At 39.8% G+C, this 15,429-nt stretch overlaps 1 protein-coding gene across 2 annotated transcripts in view; it reads left to right on the top strand.

Moving 5' to 3' along the window:
- PARP1 (poly(ADP-ribose) polymerase 1) overlaps positions 1 to 15,429 on the top strand; it is a 34,116-nt gene extending 18,687 nt beyond the window's left edge. For both annotated transcript variants that reach the window (XM_086629822.1, XM_086629815.1), the window contains exons 11-23: positions 687 to 755; positions 1,515 to 1,647; positions 3,126 to 3,321; positions 4,619 to 4,747; positions 8,137 to 8,220; positions 9,510 to 9,632; positions 10,057 to 10,185; positions 10,941 to 11,039; positions 11,595 to 11,747; positions 12,042 to 12,169; positions 12,546 to 12,607; positions 13,714 to 13,828; positions 15,337 to 15,429. In XM_086629822.1, the coding sequence (XP_086485948.1) occupies positions 687 to 755; positions 1,515 to 1,647; positions 3,126 to 3,321; positions 4,619 to 4,747; positions 8,137 to 8,220; positions 9,510 to 9,632; positions 10,057 to 10,185; positions 10,941 to 11,039; positions 11,595 to 11,747; positions 12,042 to 12,169; positions 12,546 to 12,607; positions 13,714 to 13,828; positions 15,337 to 15,418 (1,502 nt within the window). In that variant the 3' untranslated portion in view covers positions 15,419 to 15,429. The remainder of the gene's footprint in view (positions 1 to 686; positions 756 to 1,514; positions 1,648 to 3,125; positions 3,322 to 4,618; positions 4,748 to 8,136; positions 8,221 to 9,509; positions 9,633 to 10,056; positions 10,186 to 10,940; positions 11,040 to 11,594; positions 11,748 to 12,041; positions 12,170 to 12,545; positions 12,608 to 13,713; positions 13,829 to 15,336) is intronic.

Here is a 15,429-nt window from a genome sequence, read left to right as displayed (position 1 = left end):
AATTGGATATGTTATTGCCAGACTGTCTCACAGCAGCAGGATCTCCAGGGGACCTGAACACCTCCCACACCTTGTGAGATTTTTATATCCCACTTAAACACAACCACAAATGGGACTTCTATCTGCTATGCAGGTGATAAAATTAGATGGCCCACTCCTTGGGGCCAGAAGGAAGGAATCATAGAATCATTAAGGTTGGAAAGGACCTCTAAGATCATGAAGTCCAACCGTCAACCCAATACCACCGTGCCCACTAAACCATGTCCTGAAGTGCTACATCTACATGTTTTCTGAACACTTCCAGGCATGGTGACTCCACCACTTCCCTGGGCAACCTGTTCCAATGTTTGACCACTCTTTCAGTAATGAAATTTTTCCTGATATCTAATCTAAACCTTCCCCGGTGCAACTTGAGGTAATTTCCTCTCATCCTATCACTAGCTACCTAGGAGAAGGAGATAGATAGAATCTGGGGAGATGTTGGTTTTTGTTTAGTTGGAGGAGCGGGGGATGTGAATTGGCTGCTAAAATCAGGTAAAAGCCATTGAAGTCGTCATATTCATATACTGGGAATCTGATTTGAAGTCTCCTTAGGGTGATAATTAAGCAAATTGAGGATTTAAATGTTGATTCAAGTCAGACTGTGTTGCCTGCCTAGGAGAAAAACGTAAACTCTTTCACTGCAGGACCTAGCAAGTCTGAAAAGAAAATGAAGCTGACAGTTAAAGGTGGAGCAGCAGTAGATCCTGATTCTGGTGAGTGATAACAATAGCTGCGCCTGCACCGCACAGTCTTCAAGATGCGTGATCATTCGCAAAATGTTTTTCTGTGAAAGGATAAGGGTTCCATAAAAGGAACGTGAATTTTTAAACCACTTTTTTCTGGTTGTCAAAAGGAAGGTATTGATTGACAGCCAAAGCTGGATATTCCAGAATTTTCTAGTGTAACTTTTAGAAGGACCACTTCAACTAGGAAGTGCACCTTGCTCAGTGTCAGGAGCATCTGTCAGCGGGGTGCATAAAGGTCTGGCCAGCAGAGGCCATGGGTCTGGCATGAGCATCTGCCCCCAGGCTCTTGGAGGGGGCAGCTGATGCTATTCTGCAAACCTATGGTGCACAGGCTTTGTTTTGAGAATTCATACTGTGTCCAAGGCCAGCCTTCGGTTTTTCAGTCTGTTTGCTAATGTGAGCCCTGCAGAGCTGTATCTCTTTTGAGAATTCCTCCAGCTGGTCATACAGTGTTAAATATGAGATTTTAGATGATTGTTTTTCAAAAGTTACAGGGTTTTTTTCTCTAGTTAGGATTGAGGTTTGCTCCAGTGTATCTAAAGATGCATGCTCGCAGTTTATTGAAAAGAAAACATGCTTTGAATAGTTTTCAGTGACTAGATGGTTTCTGCTTTTGTGGTGTTTTTAAGATTCATGCTACTTGACGAAATGTTTGGGTGAGTGCAAAGGTAGGAAGGACACCTAAAATGGTAACGTCCTCTGTTGTAATTTGTTTATTCTCTGTAGGTTTGGAAGATTCTGCTCATGTCTTTGAAAAAGGTGGAAAGATTTTTAGTGCTACCCTGGGCCTAGTAGATATTGTGAAAGGAACAAACTCCTATTATAAACTGCAGCTGCTAGAGGATGACAGAGAGAACAGGTGAGTTTAGTTTTCCCTAGAAATACTTTTGTTCATGTTTTCCAATACATACTTGATTTTTGGCATCTACAAAAGCAAAGTATGAGTAAAATGTCTTTGTGAGGAGATATGGATAGGTATATGTATTTTTTAAAAAAACAACTCAAAACAAATAAAAATTATAATTAAAAAAACACACCAGAACAACAAAAAAAAAAACCACAACAAAAACTACAGAACAACCAAACAACAAACCACCCTTGGAGAAATCCGTGCTTGGTGTGGGGATGTTTTTGTCATATTGACAAAACCTAAATTGGGAGATGAGTAATTTCGCAGAATTGCATCTGATAGTGTTCATTCCTGCATCCTAGGATGAGCGAGGCATGTACAATTGATGTCTTTAGGACTGGGTTAATTGGCTAACAGGAGGGCCACAGTACTCTGGGACTGATGGCTGCCCTTGAAAGTACAGAAACAGAATTTGGTAGAGGTTCCTCTGTTCTAACATCAAGACCCCACGTGTAAAGTCAGCGATTTTGGGAATCATTCCCATGTTCTCCAACTTATTCTTGTCTCCTAATTGCAAAGCTGTAACCTCAGGAAACAAAACCAGATTCTGGCTATTCTACCATAGTGTAGTCCTGAATTGGGTGCCCTGAGGCTTAACAAAATGCACTGAAATGGTCAGGGGATGATCATGTGTGTTTAGCTTTCCAGTCTCATCAGACATGTGGTAGAGCTGTCCAGTGGTTGCATTTCTGAATGCACATAAACGGAGAAGGATCTTTAAAAGGAAACTGCTCCCCCAACTACGTAAGGGATGCACGGAAATCTAGGGGAGCTAATGGCTGTCAGCAACAGCCCTGGTTCAGCTTTGGATTTATTGCACTTTACTATGTTCATACTAAGCTTTTGTTGCTGGCTCTTGTATGTGGGGTTTATATCTGGATCTGTCATTCAGTACGTGGAGGGATCTCCATGTCTGTGTTTCATGCCTGATAAATGGGAAAGGTTGGTTGATTGTAAGCAATATGGAAGCTCTCCCAAAGGGTGTCAGGAATAAAAACAAATACTTAAATTACTTTTGATTTCTCCGAAAATCTGAACTCTAGGACTAGAGGGTTAAAGATGCATGGTGTTTGTTTTTCAAATAAATGATCCCAATGGCCTGAAAATTTGTATTTGTGAAACATTAGCACTGAAATGATTCTAGCCTCTCTATTCCTGGTGTGCACGCGTTTATCCTCAGGGCTGTAGGTCTGGAGTGTTAACTCTGGGCAATTTTTTACACCACTTCTTGGACATAACGCTCTCTGGTGGCTTTTCTGTTACTCTTCCGCAGTCGCTGGCAGAGATTGTCTTCCATAAAATTAGCAGTATGCAAATGGCTGATTTGCCTGCAGTTGCATGATTGTCACAGGATCAGTTTCATTTGGACTGAGATCTAGAGCCAGAGTATCTTATGTCTGTTCTTTTCTCCTGATTTACTTCTCTAGGTACTGGGTGTTCAGATCTTGGGGTCGCGTGGGCACTGTAATTGGGAGTAACAAGCTGGAGCAGATGCCCTCAAAAGAAGATGCCGTTGAACACTTCCTGAATTTGTATGAAGAGAAAACTGGCAATTCTTGGCATTCAAAGAACTTCACTAAATATCCCAAAAAATTCTACCCGCTGGAAATAGATTATGGGCAGGTAACTGAAACGATCCTATACCAGGTGGAGCATTGCTCAGCTGCTTTCCTCTAGCTGTTCTGTTTTGTGCTTGCTGTTGGATCACTTGCAGTTAAGGAACCTGAGGAATGAAGTGCAGGCGCAACTATTGCATCTTCTGTGTGCTACAGAAAGCAAGCTGTAGGTCAATGAGTGTCATGCATTACAACAGATGTGTTGGGAAACTGTGTAGTTTCGCGTTGTCAAGTGTGAAGTCCCTTTAGTGCTCATGCCTGTCTACTCTGTAATGCTAAGGATGTTAGTTTGAACTTAATTCAGCAGTCATTTCACATACTTCTGTCTGAAACACCATTTTCTTTTATTTAAAATAGATGTTTCGCATCTGTCTTTCGCATCCAAAATCCTTGCAAAGGGTGAAGCAACTCCTTTGCTTAGTGCACATATTGAGCCGGCTGAGAAAGAAATTATTCGTCGCTAGTAAGATTTGGCTATGTAGACAGCTATGCTAAAGAAGAATTCTCTTCCTTCTCCCCAGTGGGTGTTTGTGCGCTTATTTAAAGACATACCCATAACTTAAACTCTTTTCAGATGAAATAGTTGGATGCTGTTAATAGCTATAAAGATACCAGAGGACATATTTTCAAGCCACTGCATTTTTCTGTGGCCAAATTACTGGTTGTCATCCTTCAGCATGAAGTACTCCATGCTTAGCTTTATTTCTAGAAATTTGAATATTGCAGCGGCAAAGTGTCTGTTACACTGCAAGGTACAGAGATATTCTTAAGCATCTGGCAGGTGCTTTATTGGTGCAGTGCTCTATCCACGAAAGCATCTAGATGATATTATGGCTAATTGATGTTTCCTGTACTCATCTATGACAGTTTTTATTACAAAAACTTAGCAAAACTAGTTATTACATCTCTGTTTTGTTTGTGTGTTTTTTAAAAGCAGCAAAGTAAACAGTCATTTTTTCATCTCAGCGAAATTTTTTCATTTCAGCAGCAGAAAGCTTGCAGAAAAAGTAATTAATACTGTTGCCTAAGGTGAAACAGAGATGCATACAGAGTTTGTGTTCCCTTAATTCTGCTTATGTTTTACAGTGCTGCCTCTTGAAATAATATCTGCCAAATTGCTGAATAGGTGGATTTTTAAACCCTCTTTATTCCAAAATGTCAGCAATGTCCCACGCTCCTCATGAACTTCAGGCTAGTCATAGTATGCATACACTAAATTGGTTTTGAGTTGTTGCCATGGCAGCCAGCCTGTTACTTTTATCCTTTGTGATTTTGCTAATTCTGATACTATTTTTACCTGCCAGGATGAAGAAGCTGTCAGGAAACTGACAGTGAGTGCTGGGACTAAATCGAAACTTGCTAAGCCAATCCAAGACCTTATTAAGATGATTTTTGATGTGGAGAGCATGAAGAAAGCGATGGTGGAATTTGAGGTGACCACACACGTTCATATTTCTCGCTTCTAACCCTCCTTTGTTTCTTTACATCATACACAGCCAGAAGCAAGTTCCTTGCAGTCCAGGGTGCATCATACTTCCCAGAAGTCAGTCTGAGTTTTAGATGAGCCTTAAAATAAGGGCAAGAGTCTGACCAGAATTTGCCAAGCACCAGAAGTCATAACTTAGGATGTGTGCAGTTTTTAAAACATGGGTGCATTCTTTGTTCTTCAGTGAGAAATGTCTATATCAGCATCTTCAACTTAACAAGCCTTTGAGAAACTCATCTGCAGGTCCTGGGATCACTGCTCATTCTCTGTTTTTTCCAGTGACGCGTGTATCATGACCACTGTTCATTGAATGCTTTTAAAATATTAACACAAATAGCCAATTTTCTGGTGATGGGAGGCAGGAGGCACTTCTTTTTTGTGAGTGGTGAACCACATTTTGGTGGGGGGCAGTACTACCACTAATTCAGGTAGCAAACAAGCATGCGGCTCAGACTTGAGAAACGCTGCCAGTTGATACATGCACTAATGAAGTTGTTTGACAGTCCAGATCCTCTTCCGAACAGGGCCAAACTTAAGATTTTTGTTGTATTTCTCATTTGATCTAATGATACCCTATTTCCATCCGTTCTTCTTTCCTACATACTACTTGATCCATGCTTCTAACAAGCTTTCAGAGAGTGGTCTGGTAGTGTCGTCTGACTCTCCTCACATAGAAGTTTTACTGGTGTTCAGAGATCCTGCAGTTTGTTTTAATACAGCCACTCAAACGAGATTAATTCTAAATAACAAATTTCTGTTTTCTTCAGCCAGCTTAGTTATCCTGCTCTAAGACATCATATTCAAGCAGCTGTTGTTTGCTCTCTGCATCAATATTTTGTGTATTTACTTTTCAGAATAGGCTTTGCACCATTTCATACAACTTATCTGAAAGCTTTCAGATGGCTTGCCCAGAGTTTTCTGGTATCTTGGGTTAATTGTTTTCTTCTATATATTCAGAGGTTCTTTACATCAAAGTCTTCTAAAATATTAGTAGTTGTTTGTACCTGAAAATGGCTAAAGACTCTGAACTGATAATCATCTGATGTCTTCTGGCTTTGTGGAACTCTGTTCAAACTATGTTAATCCGCACCAGCTGCAGATCTGCAGGAGACCTGGGAGTCCAGATGGGCCTGTCTTCCTATTAGATTTATCTTACTGTACTGTTGCTGCTGAACAGCTGTTTTCCATTAGAGGAAATAATGTTTTTCCTAGTTTGAGGTTTCTGTGCATCCTCTGAAAATGGCTGCTTGGTTCCTTTAATCAGCCTGATCTCAAGTATTTCATTGCATCCAGGCACTCTCACTCTGACAAAACTGTAGCAAATTCTTAGTCTTTCCATTACATGACAATAGATTCGTCTGATGTATTTCTCCTCCTGCTTCGAATTTAGCTTTCAAGAGTTTTACCTCACCAAGCATGCAGGGGTTTATTACAGTCATCTATGTCATTGCCTTACATGAAAAGGCTAGTTAGAGGGCTGTGTCTACTCTAGTGCTGTGTCCTCTCTTGCCTGGGTGGAAGGCAAACACCTCCCTTTGCCTGTCACGACAGTCTTGGTGCACACGTCTGTGATGTGGAGCTAATTCTTCATGTTACCCTCAACGCATCTGGCAGTAATTGCAGTGCTGTTGTTTTAGACCCAACCCCTTGGCTGCTGTGCTCTTTCGATGCATCTAATGATAAAGCTTTGGATGCACTTCAGCTTTATATTAGCTCTGCAGGGCTCCGTTCGCCTCCCATGTCTCATAAGAGACACAAACTCCAGCCCTTTTGCTTATGTGGGCTCTGTAAGAGATATATTACTCAATCACATTGTTAGAGCACGTGTTTATATTGTTTGTATTTATTATTTTATTAATAATAATTATATATTAATTATATTATAATTATTATATTAATATAAAATTAATTATATAATAATTATTAATACTATAGTTATAATTATAATATATGATAATTATATATTATATAATAAATAATATATTGTATAATGTTAATAATGATATTATAATTATGTAATGATATATTAATTATATTAATATATTAACAATGTATATTTATATTGTTATATAACATCTATTGTTTATAGGTGTTGACATTTTGTGTTAGTGCTTATATGTGTGACTCAAAAGTTTGGGAGCTACTATTCTATTGCAAGTTGTTTTTCATTAGGTTATAATCTTGGATTTGTGACTCTTTTGTCCACAAGACATGATAAGTTCTGAAACCTGTCTTCTCTCTTGCAATCTATCTTGGCTTTTCTTAGTATCTGGCTTTATGTATGCTTAGTTGCAGCTAAAGGTGAAAATTCTCCGAAGCCCAGTACAGGATGGAAATCTCCATACAAAAAAATCACCTCAGGGCTCTCACACCAGTCTGTAGCTTGGAAGAGCCTTCTGAGTTCAGCTTGCAGAAAACATTTGCATAAAGCTGCATTTCCTAGCTCGATAGTGAATAAATACATTGTGGAACTTATCCAGATGGTATGTGATATACGTAGTTTCATAGGACCTTCTGTGCTTCAGCTGAATCTTAAACCCATCAAATTAAGTAAAAGCTAGTTTGACCTGCAGAGTGTATGATGAGTACTGTCAAGAGTCCAGAGTCCGTGCGTATGATCTTTGTGAAAGTCTCCGTTGGACTTGACTTTTGTTGAATGTTTTTGCATTCTTAACTATGCAAGGATTTAATGCAAATATGAAACTCTCCCAAGATCCATCAATACTCAAGCAAGAGCAACATAGAAATTAAATCAGTGGATAAAAGCAGGCAACCAAGACATTGCTTTTAACTTCCTTGCATTTTTTGGTGCGTTTTTCATTAATGGATATGAAGCATCGTATAACGTCTTTGCGTTTGATCCTTGATAATTGTAGGGTAAAGTTGGAAGAAGGTGTCTAGGTTGTACCTAGAGATACAGATGATCTTATGAACAAGAGTTGTTTCATTGTTTGCTTGTTTGCCAGCCCGAAATGTATGGTTACTGAAGTGACAGAGGAATCCATCTGACACTAGGTCAATATTAAACTTCTAGCCAGCCGCTCAGTACCCTATTTTTGTGTCACTCTAGCATGTGTGGTTAGTTTCCTCTTGCAGTATTCCATTGTTTATAGGATGTCTTCTCAGTAGCATGTACTGTCTTTCTGGATAGCCTGTACTGTCTTTCTGGAATCATTCGCAATCCACAGAGATTAATACCAAGTCTGAAATGTTTCCATTCTTTGTGTGGTCAGTCCTACCAGGATGGAGAGAGTTGTTCTGTAGAAGCTAGGGAGGGAATGTTGCAATGGTTTCAATGTAGTGAAATTCTGGTTTAATTGTTTAAATCTTCATCAGATTGACCTGCAGAAGATGCCATTGGGAAAACTGAGCAAGCGACAGATCCAGAGTGCATACTCCATCCTGAACGAGGTTCAGCAGGTATGAAAGGGATGTTAGAGCAAGAGGGGAATTCAGGAGTTGTTTTAGGCTCTCAGTGGGGTGAATGCCGAGCTGTGTGTATAAAGATCTGTGCTCTCTCTTGCTGGAGAAGAGGATGTGGCTTCCATGGGTAACTAGTTAGTTCTCTTCACTGTTGTACCAGTTTGGGCAGTACTTGTATCCTTAACGCTATTTTAGCATAAACTTCAGGCTGAGCCAGACATAAATGGCAGTTGAGCAAATGAAACCGGGGTCTTGATCTAGTAGCGAGCTGGTGTTTCCACCCTAGAGGAGTCTGTTCAAGGATGAGAGTAAAGGTTAAGCTGACACAGGAAAGGGTCTGGCTTGATGACATTACTATATTTACACATCATGATCTGTATCATTCCAAGAATCACTACATAGTATTGCCTGAACAGCTTGCAAAAGTGTACCTGCATACCCCATTTTTTGTCATGAGCTCACTGACAAAGCATAGATACAGGAAGTTTTACTTCAGTTGTTAGAGTAGATCAGAACCTTGCCAAGGACGTGCACACCTTTGATATCTAGAAGCCTTTATTTTACCTTCCAGAAACATAATCTCCATTAGATTTTTCTTAAACCAGATATTCTGTGTATTTCTGTGCAAGTACCACAACTTACTATACACAGAATAATTAAATAGAATTGCCCTTTTTAGTTCTATAAGAGTTTCAGCATTAACACTTATTTGTGTTGCTGCTGCTACTATTGTTGTTGCCAACTACTGTTGGTGTTGATTAAGGAGCATCAGGGAGTCTGAGAAAGAGATAGCCTGGTGGTGTCATGCTCTGCCCAACCTGAGACAGAAACAGGAAGAGCCACGAAAACACTCACAGCAGTCTTCCAGTACTTAAAGGGGGCCTACAGGAAAGCTGGAGAGGGACTTTTTACAAGGGCATGTAGTGATAGGAAAAGGGGCAATGACTTTAAACTGGAAGAGGGCAGATTTAGATTAGATATAAGGAAGAAATGTTTTACATTGAGGGTGGTGAAACACTGGAACAGGTTGCCCAGAGAAGTTGTGACTGCCCCCGTCACTGGAAGTGTTCAAGGCCAGGTTGGGTGAGGTTTTGAGCAACCTGATCTCGTGGAAGGTGTCCCTGCCCATGGAAGGGGTTTGGAACTAGATGATCTTTAAGGTCTCGTTCCAACCCAAGCCATTCTATGATTCTGTGTGTAAGTCCTCAAATACCTTGTGTGTATCTATTGCTATGGAGACTTAATCGTACTTAGTAACTTTCTTTGGTGCTTGTTGTCTTGTCTAGGCAGTTTCTGACAGTGGTTCAGAATCCCAGATCTTGGACCTCTCCAACCGCTTCTATACTCTAATTCCTCATGACTTTGGGATGAAGAAACCACCTCTCCTGAATAACCTGGAATACATTCAGGTATTGACTAAAAACAATATGTTGTTTGCAGGCAACAGGTCTGCTATCAGACATCTAACACAGAGAATTTGTGAGGTTTTAAGACTAACTTCATGCTTTCATGAGGTTAAGCTTGTTTTTCTTCAGAATATCTTTTTGCTTGTTTGTTTATGTACATATATCTGGGTATACGTATACAAATAATTAGATATGTAAGGTATTAGAAGATATATATGTTATATATTATAGTCTATATATGTGTATGTATGTTTTAGTATATTAAAGTGTATGTATTTATTTTTTTTTTTAAAAAAGGCCATGTGCTGTGTTGTTAGATGGCAGTATATGGCCAGTGCTTCACATACACTTCTATAATTTGGAGTATTCTAAGATTATTCTGAACATGTCAAAGGCACAAGTGAAATAACCTCTTCAAATTCTTCAGGCTAAAGTGCAGATGTTGGACAATTTGCTTGACATCGAGGTTGCTTACAGCCTTCTCAGAGGTGGAAATGAAGATGGAGATAAAGACCCAATTGACATCAATTATGAAAAACTTCGAACTGATATTAAGGTAAAGGGAATAAAAGGAAATGAGTGACTGAAACAGGACATCAGCTTGTATTCAGTTTAGAGTACAACAAATCACCTAAATTGTAAGTGGGTAGCTGTATTGGCATGATTTCAGTGAAGGGCCACTGAGATGGTTAAGGGACTGGAGCGTGTTTTGTACGAGGAGATGCTGGAAGAGCTGGGGCTTTTTAACCTGGAGAAAAGAAGGCTTGGGATATCAATGTCTGTGCATATCTGATGGGGGAAGGGAGCGAAGAAGAAGGCACTCTTTGCAGTGGTATCCAGTGGCAAGAGGCAATGGGCACAAATTGAAATACAGGAAATGGTGTTTAAACAGAAGAGAAAGCTTTTGTTGTTGATGGTGTTTTGTTTGGGGTTGTTTGGGGTTTTTTTGTTTACTGTGAGGGTGGTCAAATACTGGAAGAGGTTGCCCAAAGAGGCTGCAAAGGCTCCATTCTTGAGGGTGTTGAAAGCCTGACTGTACCCAGCCCTTGGCAACCTGCTCCAGCTGACCTGCTTTGAGCAGGGGAGTTGGAAATCATCTCAGTTTCCAGAGGTGCCTTCCTATCTGAGACATTCTTTGTCTAAGTGCTGTCTGTATACCTGTACATCTTCTCTAGCTGGGAATAAATCTCCACTGACATTATAAAGGAGACTTAAACTGGTGAGTTGCAAGCATGTGGTAGATGTCATCATGCTATAAGAAGCCTGCTAGTTTGTGTGCTAAATAAACTTCTCTTGTTTGCATCTTCGCAGGTTGTTGACAAAGATTCAGAAGAAGCCAAGATTATTAAACAATATGTGAAAAATACTCATGCTGCTACTCACAACGCATATGATCTCAAAGTTGTGGATGTAAGCTGGGCAAAGCTGGGGTTTAAGTTTGTGAAGATGGACTCTTCTAAGTCAACTTACTTGTTCACGGTTTTATTTTTGAGTAGCTTATCTAGTTTCCTTTGTTGAAGGGATGGTTTGATAGACCAGTTGCTGTTTAATACAATAGCAGAAGTCTAGGCAGAGATGAGTCTGAGCGTACTGAGGTATCTTGGGGGGTGTGGTTTTATTTTAATTTAATTGGCCTGAAAAAGGAGGTGGAGGAGTAATCATCATCTAAAATTGAGCCTTAGTTCAATGAATGATTTTTCAAAAAACTATGGTCTCATGAAAATGCGGAAGGGAAGGTGGAGAAGTAATCAATAACAAGTACTGTGTGATCAATGCTCCCTCTTTTTTGCTAGCATGACATAGCAAACTGCAAATACTAAAAACCATCTAGATCAATTTTTCTGAGCGGATTAGTGTGTATTCAAGACTAGATGATTTATTTTTTTTTCTATCTGATTAGTTGCATGAAGGTAACCGTTTATTTGCTTGGTTGTTCTTTTTCTCCTGTCCCTTTTTGAATTGCAGATCTTCAGGATTGAGCGTGAAGGAGAGAGTCAGCGTTACAAGCCGTTTAAGCAGCTTCATAATCGCCAGCTGCTGTGGCACGGTTCCCGCACCACCAACTTCGCTGGTATCCTCTCACAGGGTCTCCGGATAGCTCCCCCTGAAGCTCCTGTGGTACGTTGAACAGATAGCTTCTCTGACTGCCTCCATCCCTATGCCCAGAGGTGGCCACAGTCGGAGACAACTTAAATAGGAGAATTACTGTATGGGGAGGGTTCAGTGTTATCTCTCAGCATGCAGGCAGCATTGTGTGTCCAGAGTGGATTGCTGACTGGTGTCCCACAAGAGCTTGAATTGCAGCTTTGCTCTCCTGAGAGCTCAGCCAGGTGGATTCAATGCCTTTGTTTTAGTGTCCCAATCAATTTTTTTTTTCTTTTTTCTTTTTTTTTCTTTTTTTCCTGCTTGCAGACTGGCTACATGTTCGGAAAGGGCATCTATTTTGCAGACATGGTATCCAAGAGTGCCAACTACTGTCACACATCTCAAGCTGATCCCATAGGCTTAATACTACTGGGAGAAGTTGCCCTTGGAAATATGTAAGTAACTTATGAAGAGTACTTGCTGGACATTCTTAATTATCATAGAAGGTGATGCTAAAATTGCAAGTCTTTTCTTCAGTGTGGAAGAAAAGTGCGCTTTGAATTTCTTTAGAGACAAGATTTCTTTTTTTCTTAAAATGAGAGCTATTTGGTGGGGAAAAAAAAAGCAGTGTTGCAGGTCTATACTAAATGGTAATATCATTAAAATTGATAACTGAAACAAAGAAGTAAGGCTGTTAAGTCCCAGAAGAATAGAATCTAAATTAACTTTACATTAACTCACCATAAGGTGAAGCTTAAAAAAAAAAAATAAATCACCAAGATAGTTTTAAATGAATATAAAATGCTATTGTGTGTTCTTTGTGTTGTCCAGGTACGAGCTAAAGAATGCTTCTCACATAACGAAATTGCCCAAGGGAAAACACAGTGTGAAAGGTAAGCGTTAGTGGTTGTCACTGGTAGTCTGTTATTGATGGCAAACTCACATGTGGCTCTCTGCTTAGCGGAGAGAACTAGAGTCATTTCCTAGTTATACTTCCTTTAAGAGTTTACATAATGTTGCCGTATAATTGCATCTGTATGTGTGTATGTTGTGTTTTGAGATGGGAGTTAGTACGCTTGGAATGTTAAGACTGAAGTTATTTTGTTGCCTGAAGTTCAGGAGGAAACTTTCATTTGATATTACACAAGAGAACATGTAAGGTGCGTTCTCCAACTGCTTGCTTTCATCATAACAATACTGTGTATTTTAGAAGAAAGATGAGAGGTTTAATAGATCAGAAGAATAATTGTTTAGCTTTACAAGTGCCTTAGAAGCCTGGAGAGAAGGGAAAAATCTAAGAAGAAAAGTTCAGATGCAACAGCTGTTCTCATTACATTTCTATCTGCAAAAAGTATCAGTATATTGAACTGAAAAAAAGAAAAAGATGAGAGAAAAGACTTAGCTCTCTATTTCAAGCAAAAGAAATGGTAATCCTGACTATCTCCTGTACTGAGATGGGAGAGCACAGAAGAGTAACATTCAGTAATGAGTGGCTTTTTTTAAACTATTCGTTTTAAGAGGCTTAAAAACTCAGTTGCCTAAAATAGAATAAAAAGTGATTTAGCATCTTTTTGAGTACATACTACTCATACTGTTGTGGATGTCAAATCATATTTGTATTGAAGAGTTTAGAGAGAATAAGAATTGGTTTGTTATACTTCTGAAAGTGCTGCAATGTGCATGTTTTCATTAATGGATGTAGGATATGAGAGCTGTAAGTCTGGCTTACTTTAGCTTTGATCAATCAGATTAGACAATTAACAGCCAAAAGTCTAAAATTCTCACTTTTAATGTAGCTGAGTACGAGTACCATAAGCATGGTGATGCTGAATTGAATAAAGAGACTATATCCTTTGTGTTCCTTTTAAGAAGACTTTTGCACTTGGTCAGTGTTTGAAAATATATATGAAGTCATGTTTGGCTGGCTGAGTCGTTTTCTGTATGTGCGAAGTCTGTGTTTGCCTTCTAGGTTTGTAACTAATGTTTTTTCCCTTTCTAGGCTTGGGCAAAACCGCTCCTGATCCCACAGCCACTACCACCCTTGGTGGTGTAGAGGTTCCGTTAGGGAATGGGATCTCAACAGGAATTAATGATACCTGTCTTCTGTATAACGAGTATCCTTTGCTATATGTCGGCTGCACGCTGTGTTTGAGTGTTGCTGAGTTTGGCAGGACCTCACTAATGTTTGTCAGGAGTTCTGGCACACTGCATTTTGTTATTTAGATCTGCTTTGGAGTACTCGCAGACAATTTAGAGTCTCTTCTCTGAGGGAGATGATTTTACAGTTGTCACACTGAAACTGTCATTCTGCAGAAAAATGAAACAATACACGTAGCAAATAGGTGTTACCCAATGGGACTCAATACCCGAAGGCACTGGAGTGGCCAGGTGACACTGCCCAGCAGTGTTTTCCCCAGAGACGTGCCAGGACAACGGGAGAGGAATGCTGTCTGTGGTTTCATGTCACTCCAGTCTGGTTTCTTCCTCATGCTGCTGTGGCTGGCCAGCTTGGCCAGGAGGAGGTGAGGAAGTCAGCTCTGTGGCTTGATGGAGTCTCTCATCACACAGCTTCTCTTGTATTTTCCAGACCCTTGGCAAGTGTTGAGGTAAACCTCAGATGCCCATCAGAGATGTAGCCATTAAGCCTCTTTCTGGGCAGAATTGCCCTCAAATGTGTGCTCAACATTCACAAGAGGTCATAAGAATAAGTGATGTCTAAGGTCCCAGATCAATTTATTTGCTGCCAGTGAAGCAAGTAACCCATTAATACAACCTCTGGGTTGTGCAGAAACTGTCTTCTCTCTTGGTAAGCTGTTTTCTTCTTACAAGCAGTCTTGGCAACAGAACTCGTGGCAATACTGTTTTTATCTTGAGTTTTCTTGAATATAACATCTGTCTTGGTCAGACGATAAAATATGATACAGCTAATGATAGCTAATTGAAGTAACATGATGTGCATTTGTTTTGTTTTGCACTGTGTTTAATGGGGATGCTTTTTATCTAAAATTGGGATTAGAGGTAAGTTGGAGGCCTAAAGGATTGAGAAACAATTAAGTGACCTGGGACTGTCTTCTGAAAAAAAAACCAAAATGGTGCAGTCATAGAATGTACAAGCACTGACAACCATTGTAGAGCTCTTCTCCATGATTCCGGTTTGAGCATTTTAGTGGGAAATTAAGAAGACATTAATGACTTTGTGCTGGAAGGTAGCAATAGAGCTACAATTCTAATTGTGGATGCCAGGTCTGTAACTGCAGATCTCATCTAGGCTACATGGCTCTACTGTTTAGATAGCGACAGAGATGATGTGTGTTATGACTCTGGCTGACAAAAAGTAATCTTCAAGAGCTACAGTCAGTTCACCTGCCTGTCACTCAGAATTCCTGCTGCACCACCGTTAATTGTCCATGTGACTGTTAGCTGCTTGTTTCTAACTGTGGTATAAAACATTTTCAGATTCAAAGAAAAGTCAAATTTAAAGGTTTGTGGTTTGAGCTATTAGAACTGCTTAATCACACAGGCATCTGTTTGGTAACTGAAGTTCAAAGGTGAAGTTTGACTGGGTTTTTTTTCTGTGTTACTAATATCAACAACTGTAATTATTCCTTAACATTCTTCCCAGATATATTGTGTATGATGTTGCTCAGGTAAATCTGAAGTACCTGCTGAAACTGAAATTCAACTATAAGACATCACTCTGGTGAACAGTATTTAG

The sequence above is a fragment of the Tauraco erythrolophus genome, chromosome 2 (assembly GCF_009769465.1).
Source record: "Tauraco erythrolophus isolate bTauEry1 chromosome 2, bTauEry1.pri, whole genome shotgun sequence".
NCBI classification, from domain to species: Eukaryota; Metazoa; Chordata; class Aves; order Musophagiformes; family Musophagidae; genus Tauraco; species Tauraco erythrolophus.
The sequence above is the reverse complement of the archived record's forward strand: the minus strand, read 5'-3'. Positions and strand labels throughout refer to the sequence as shown.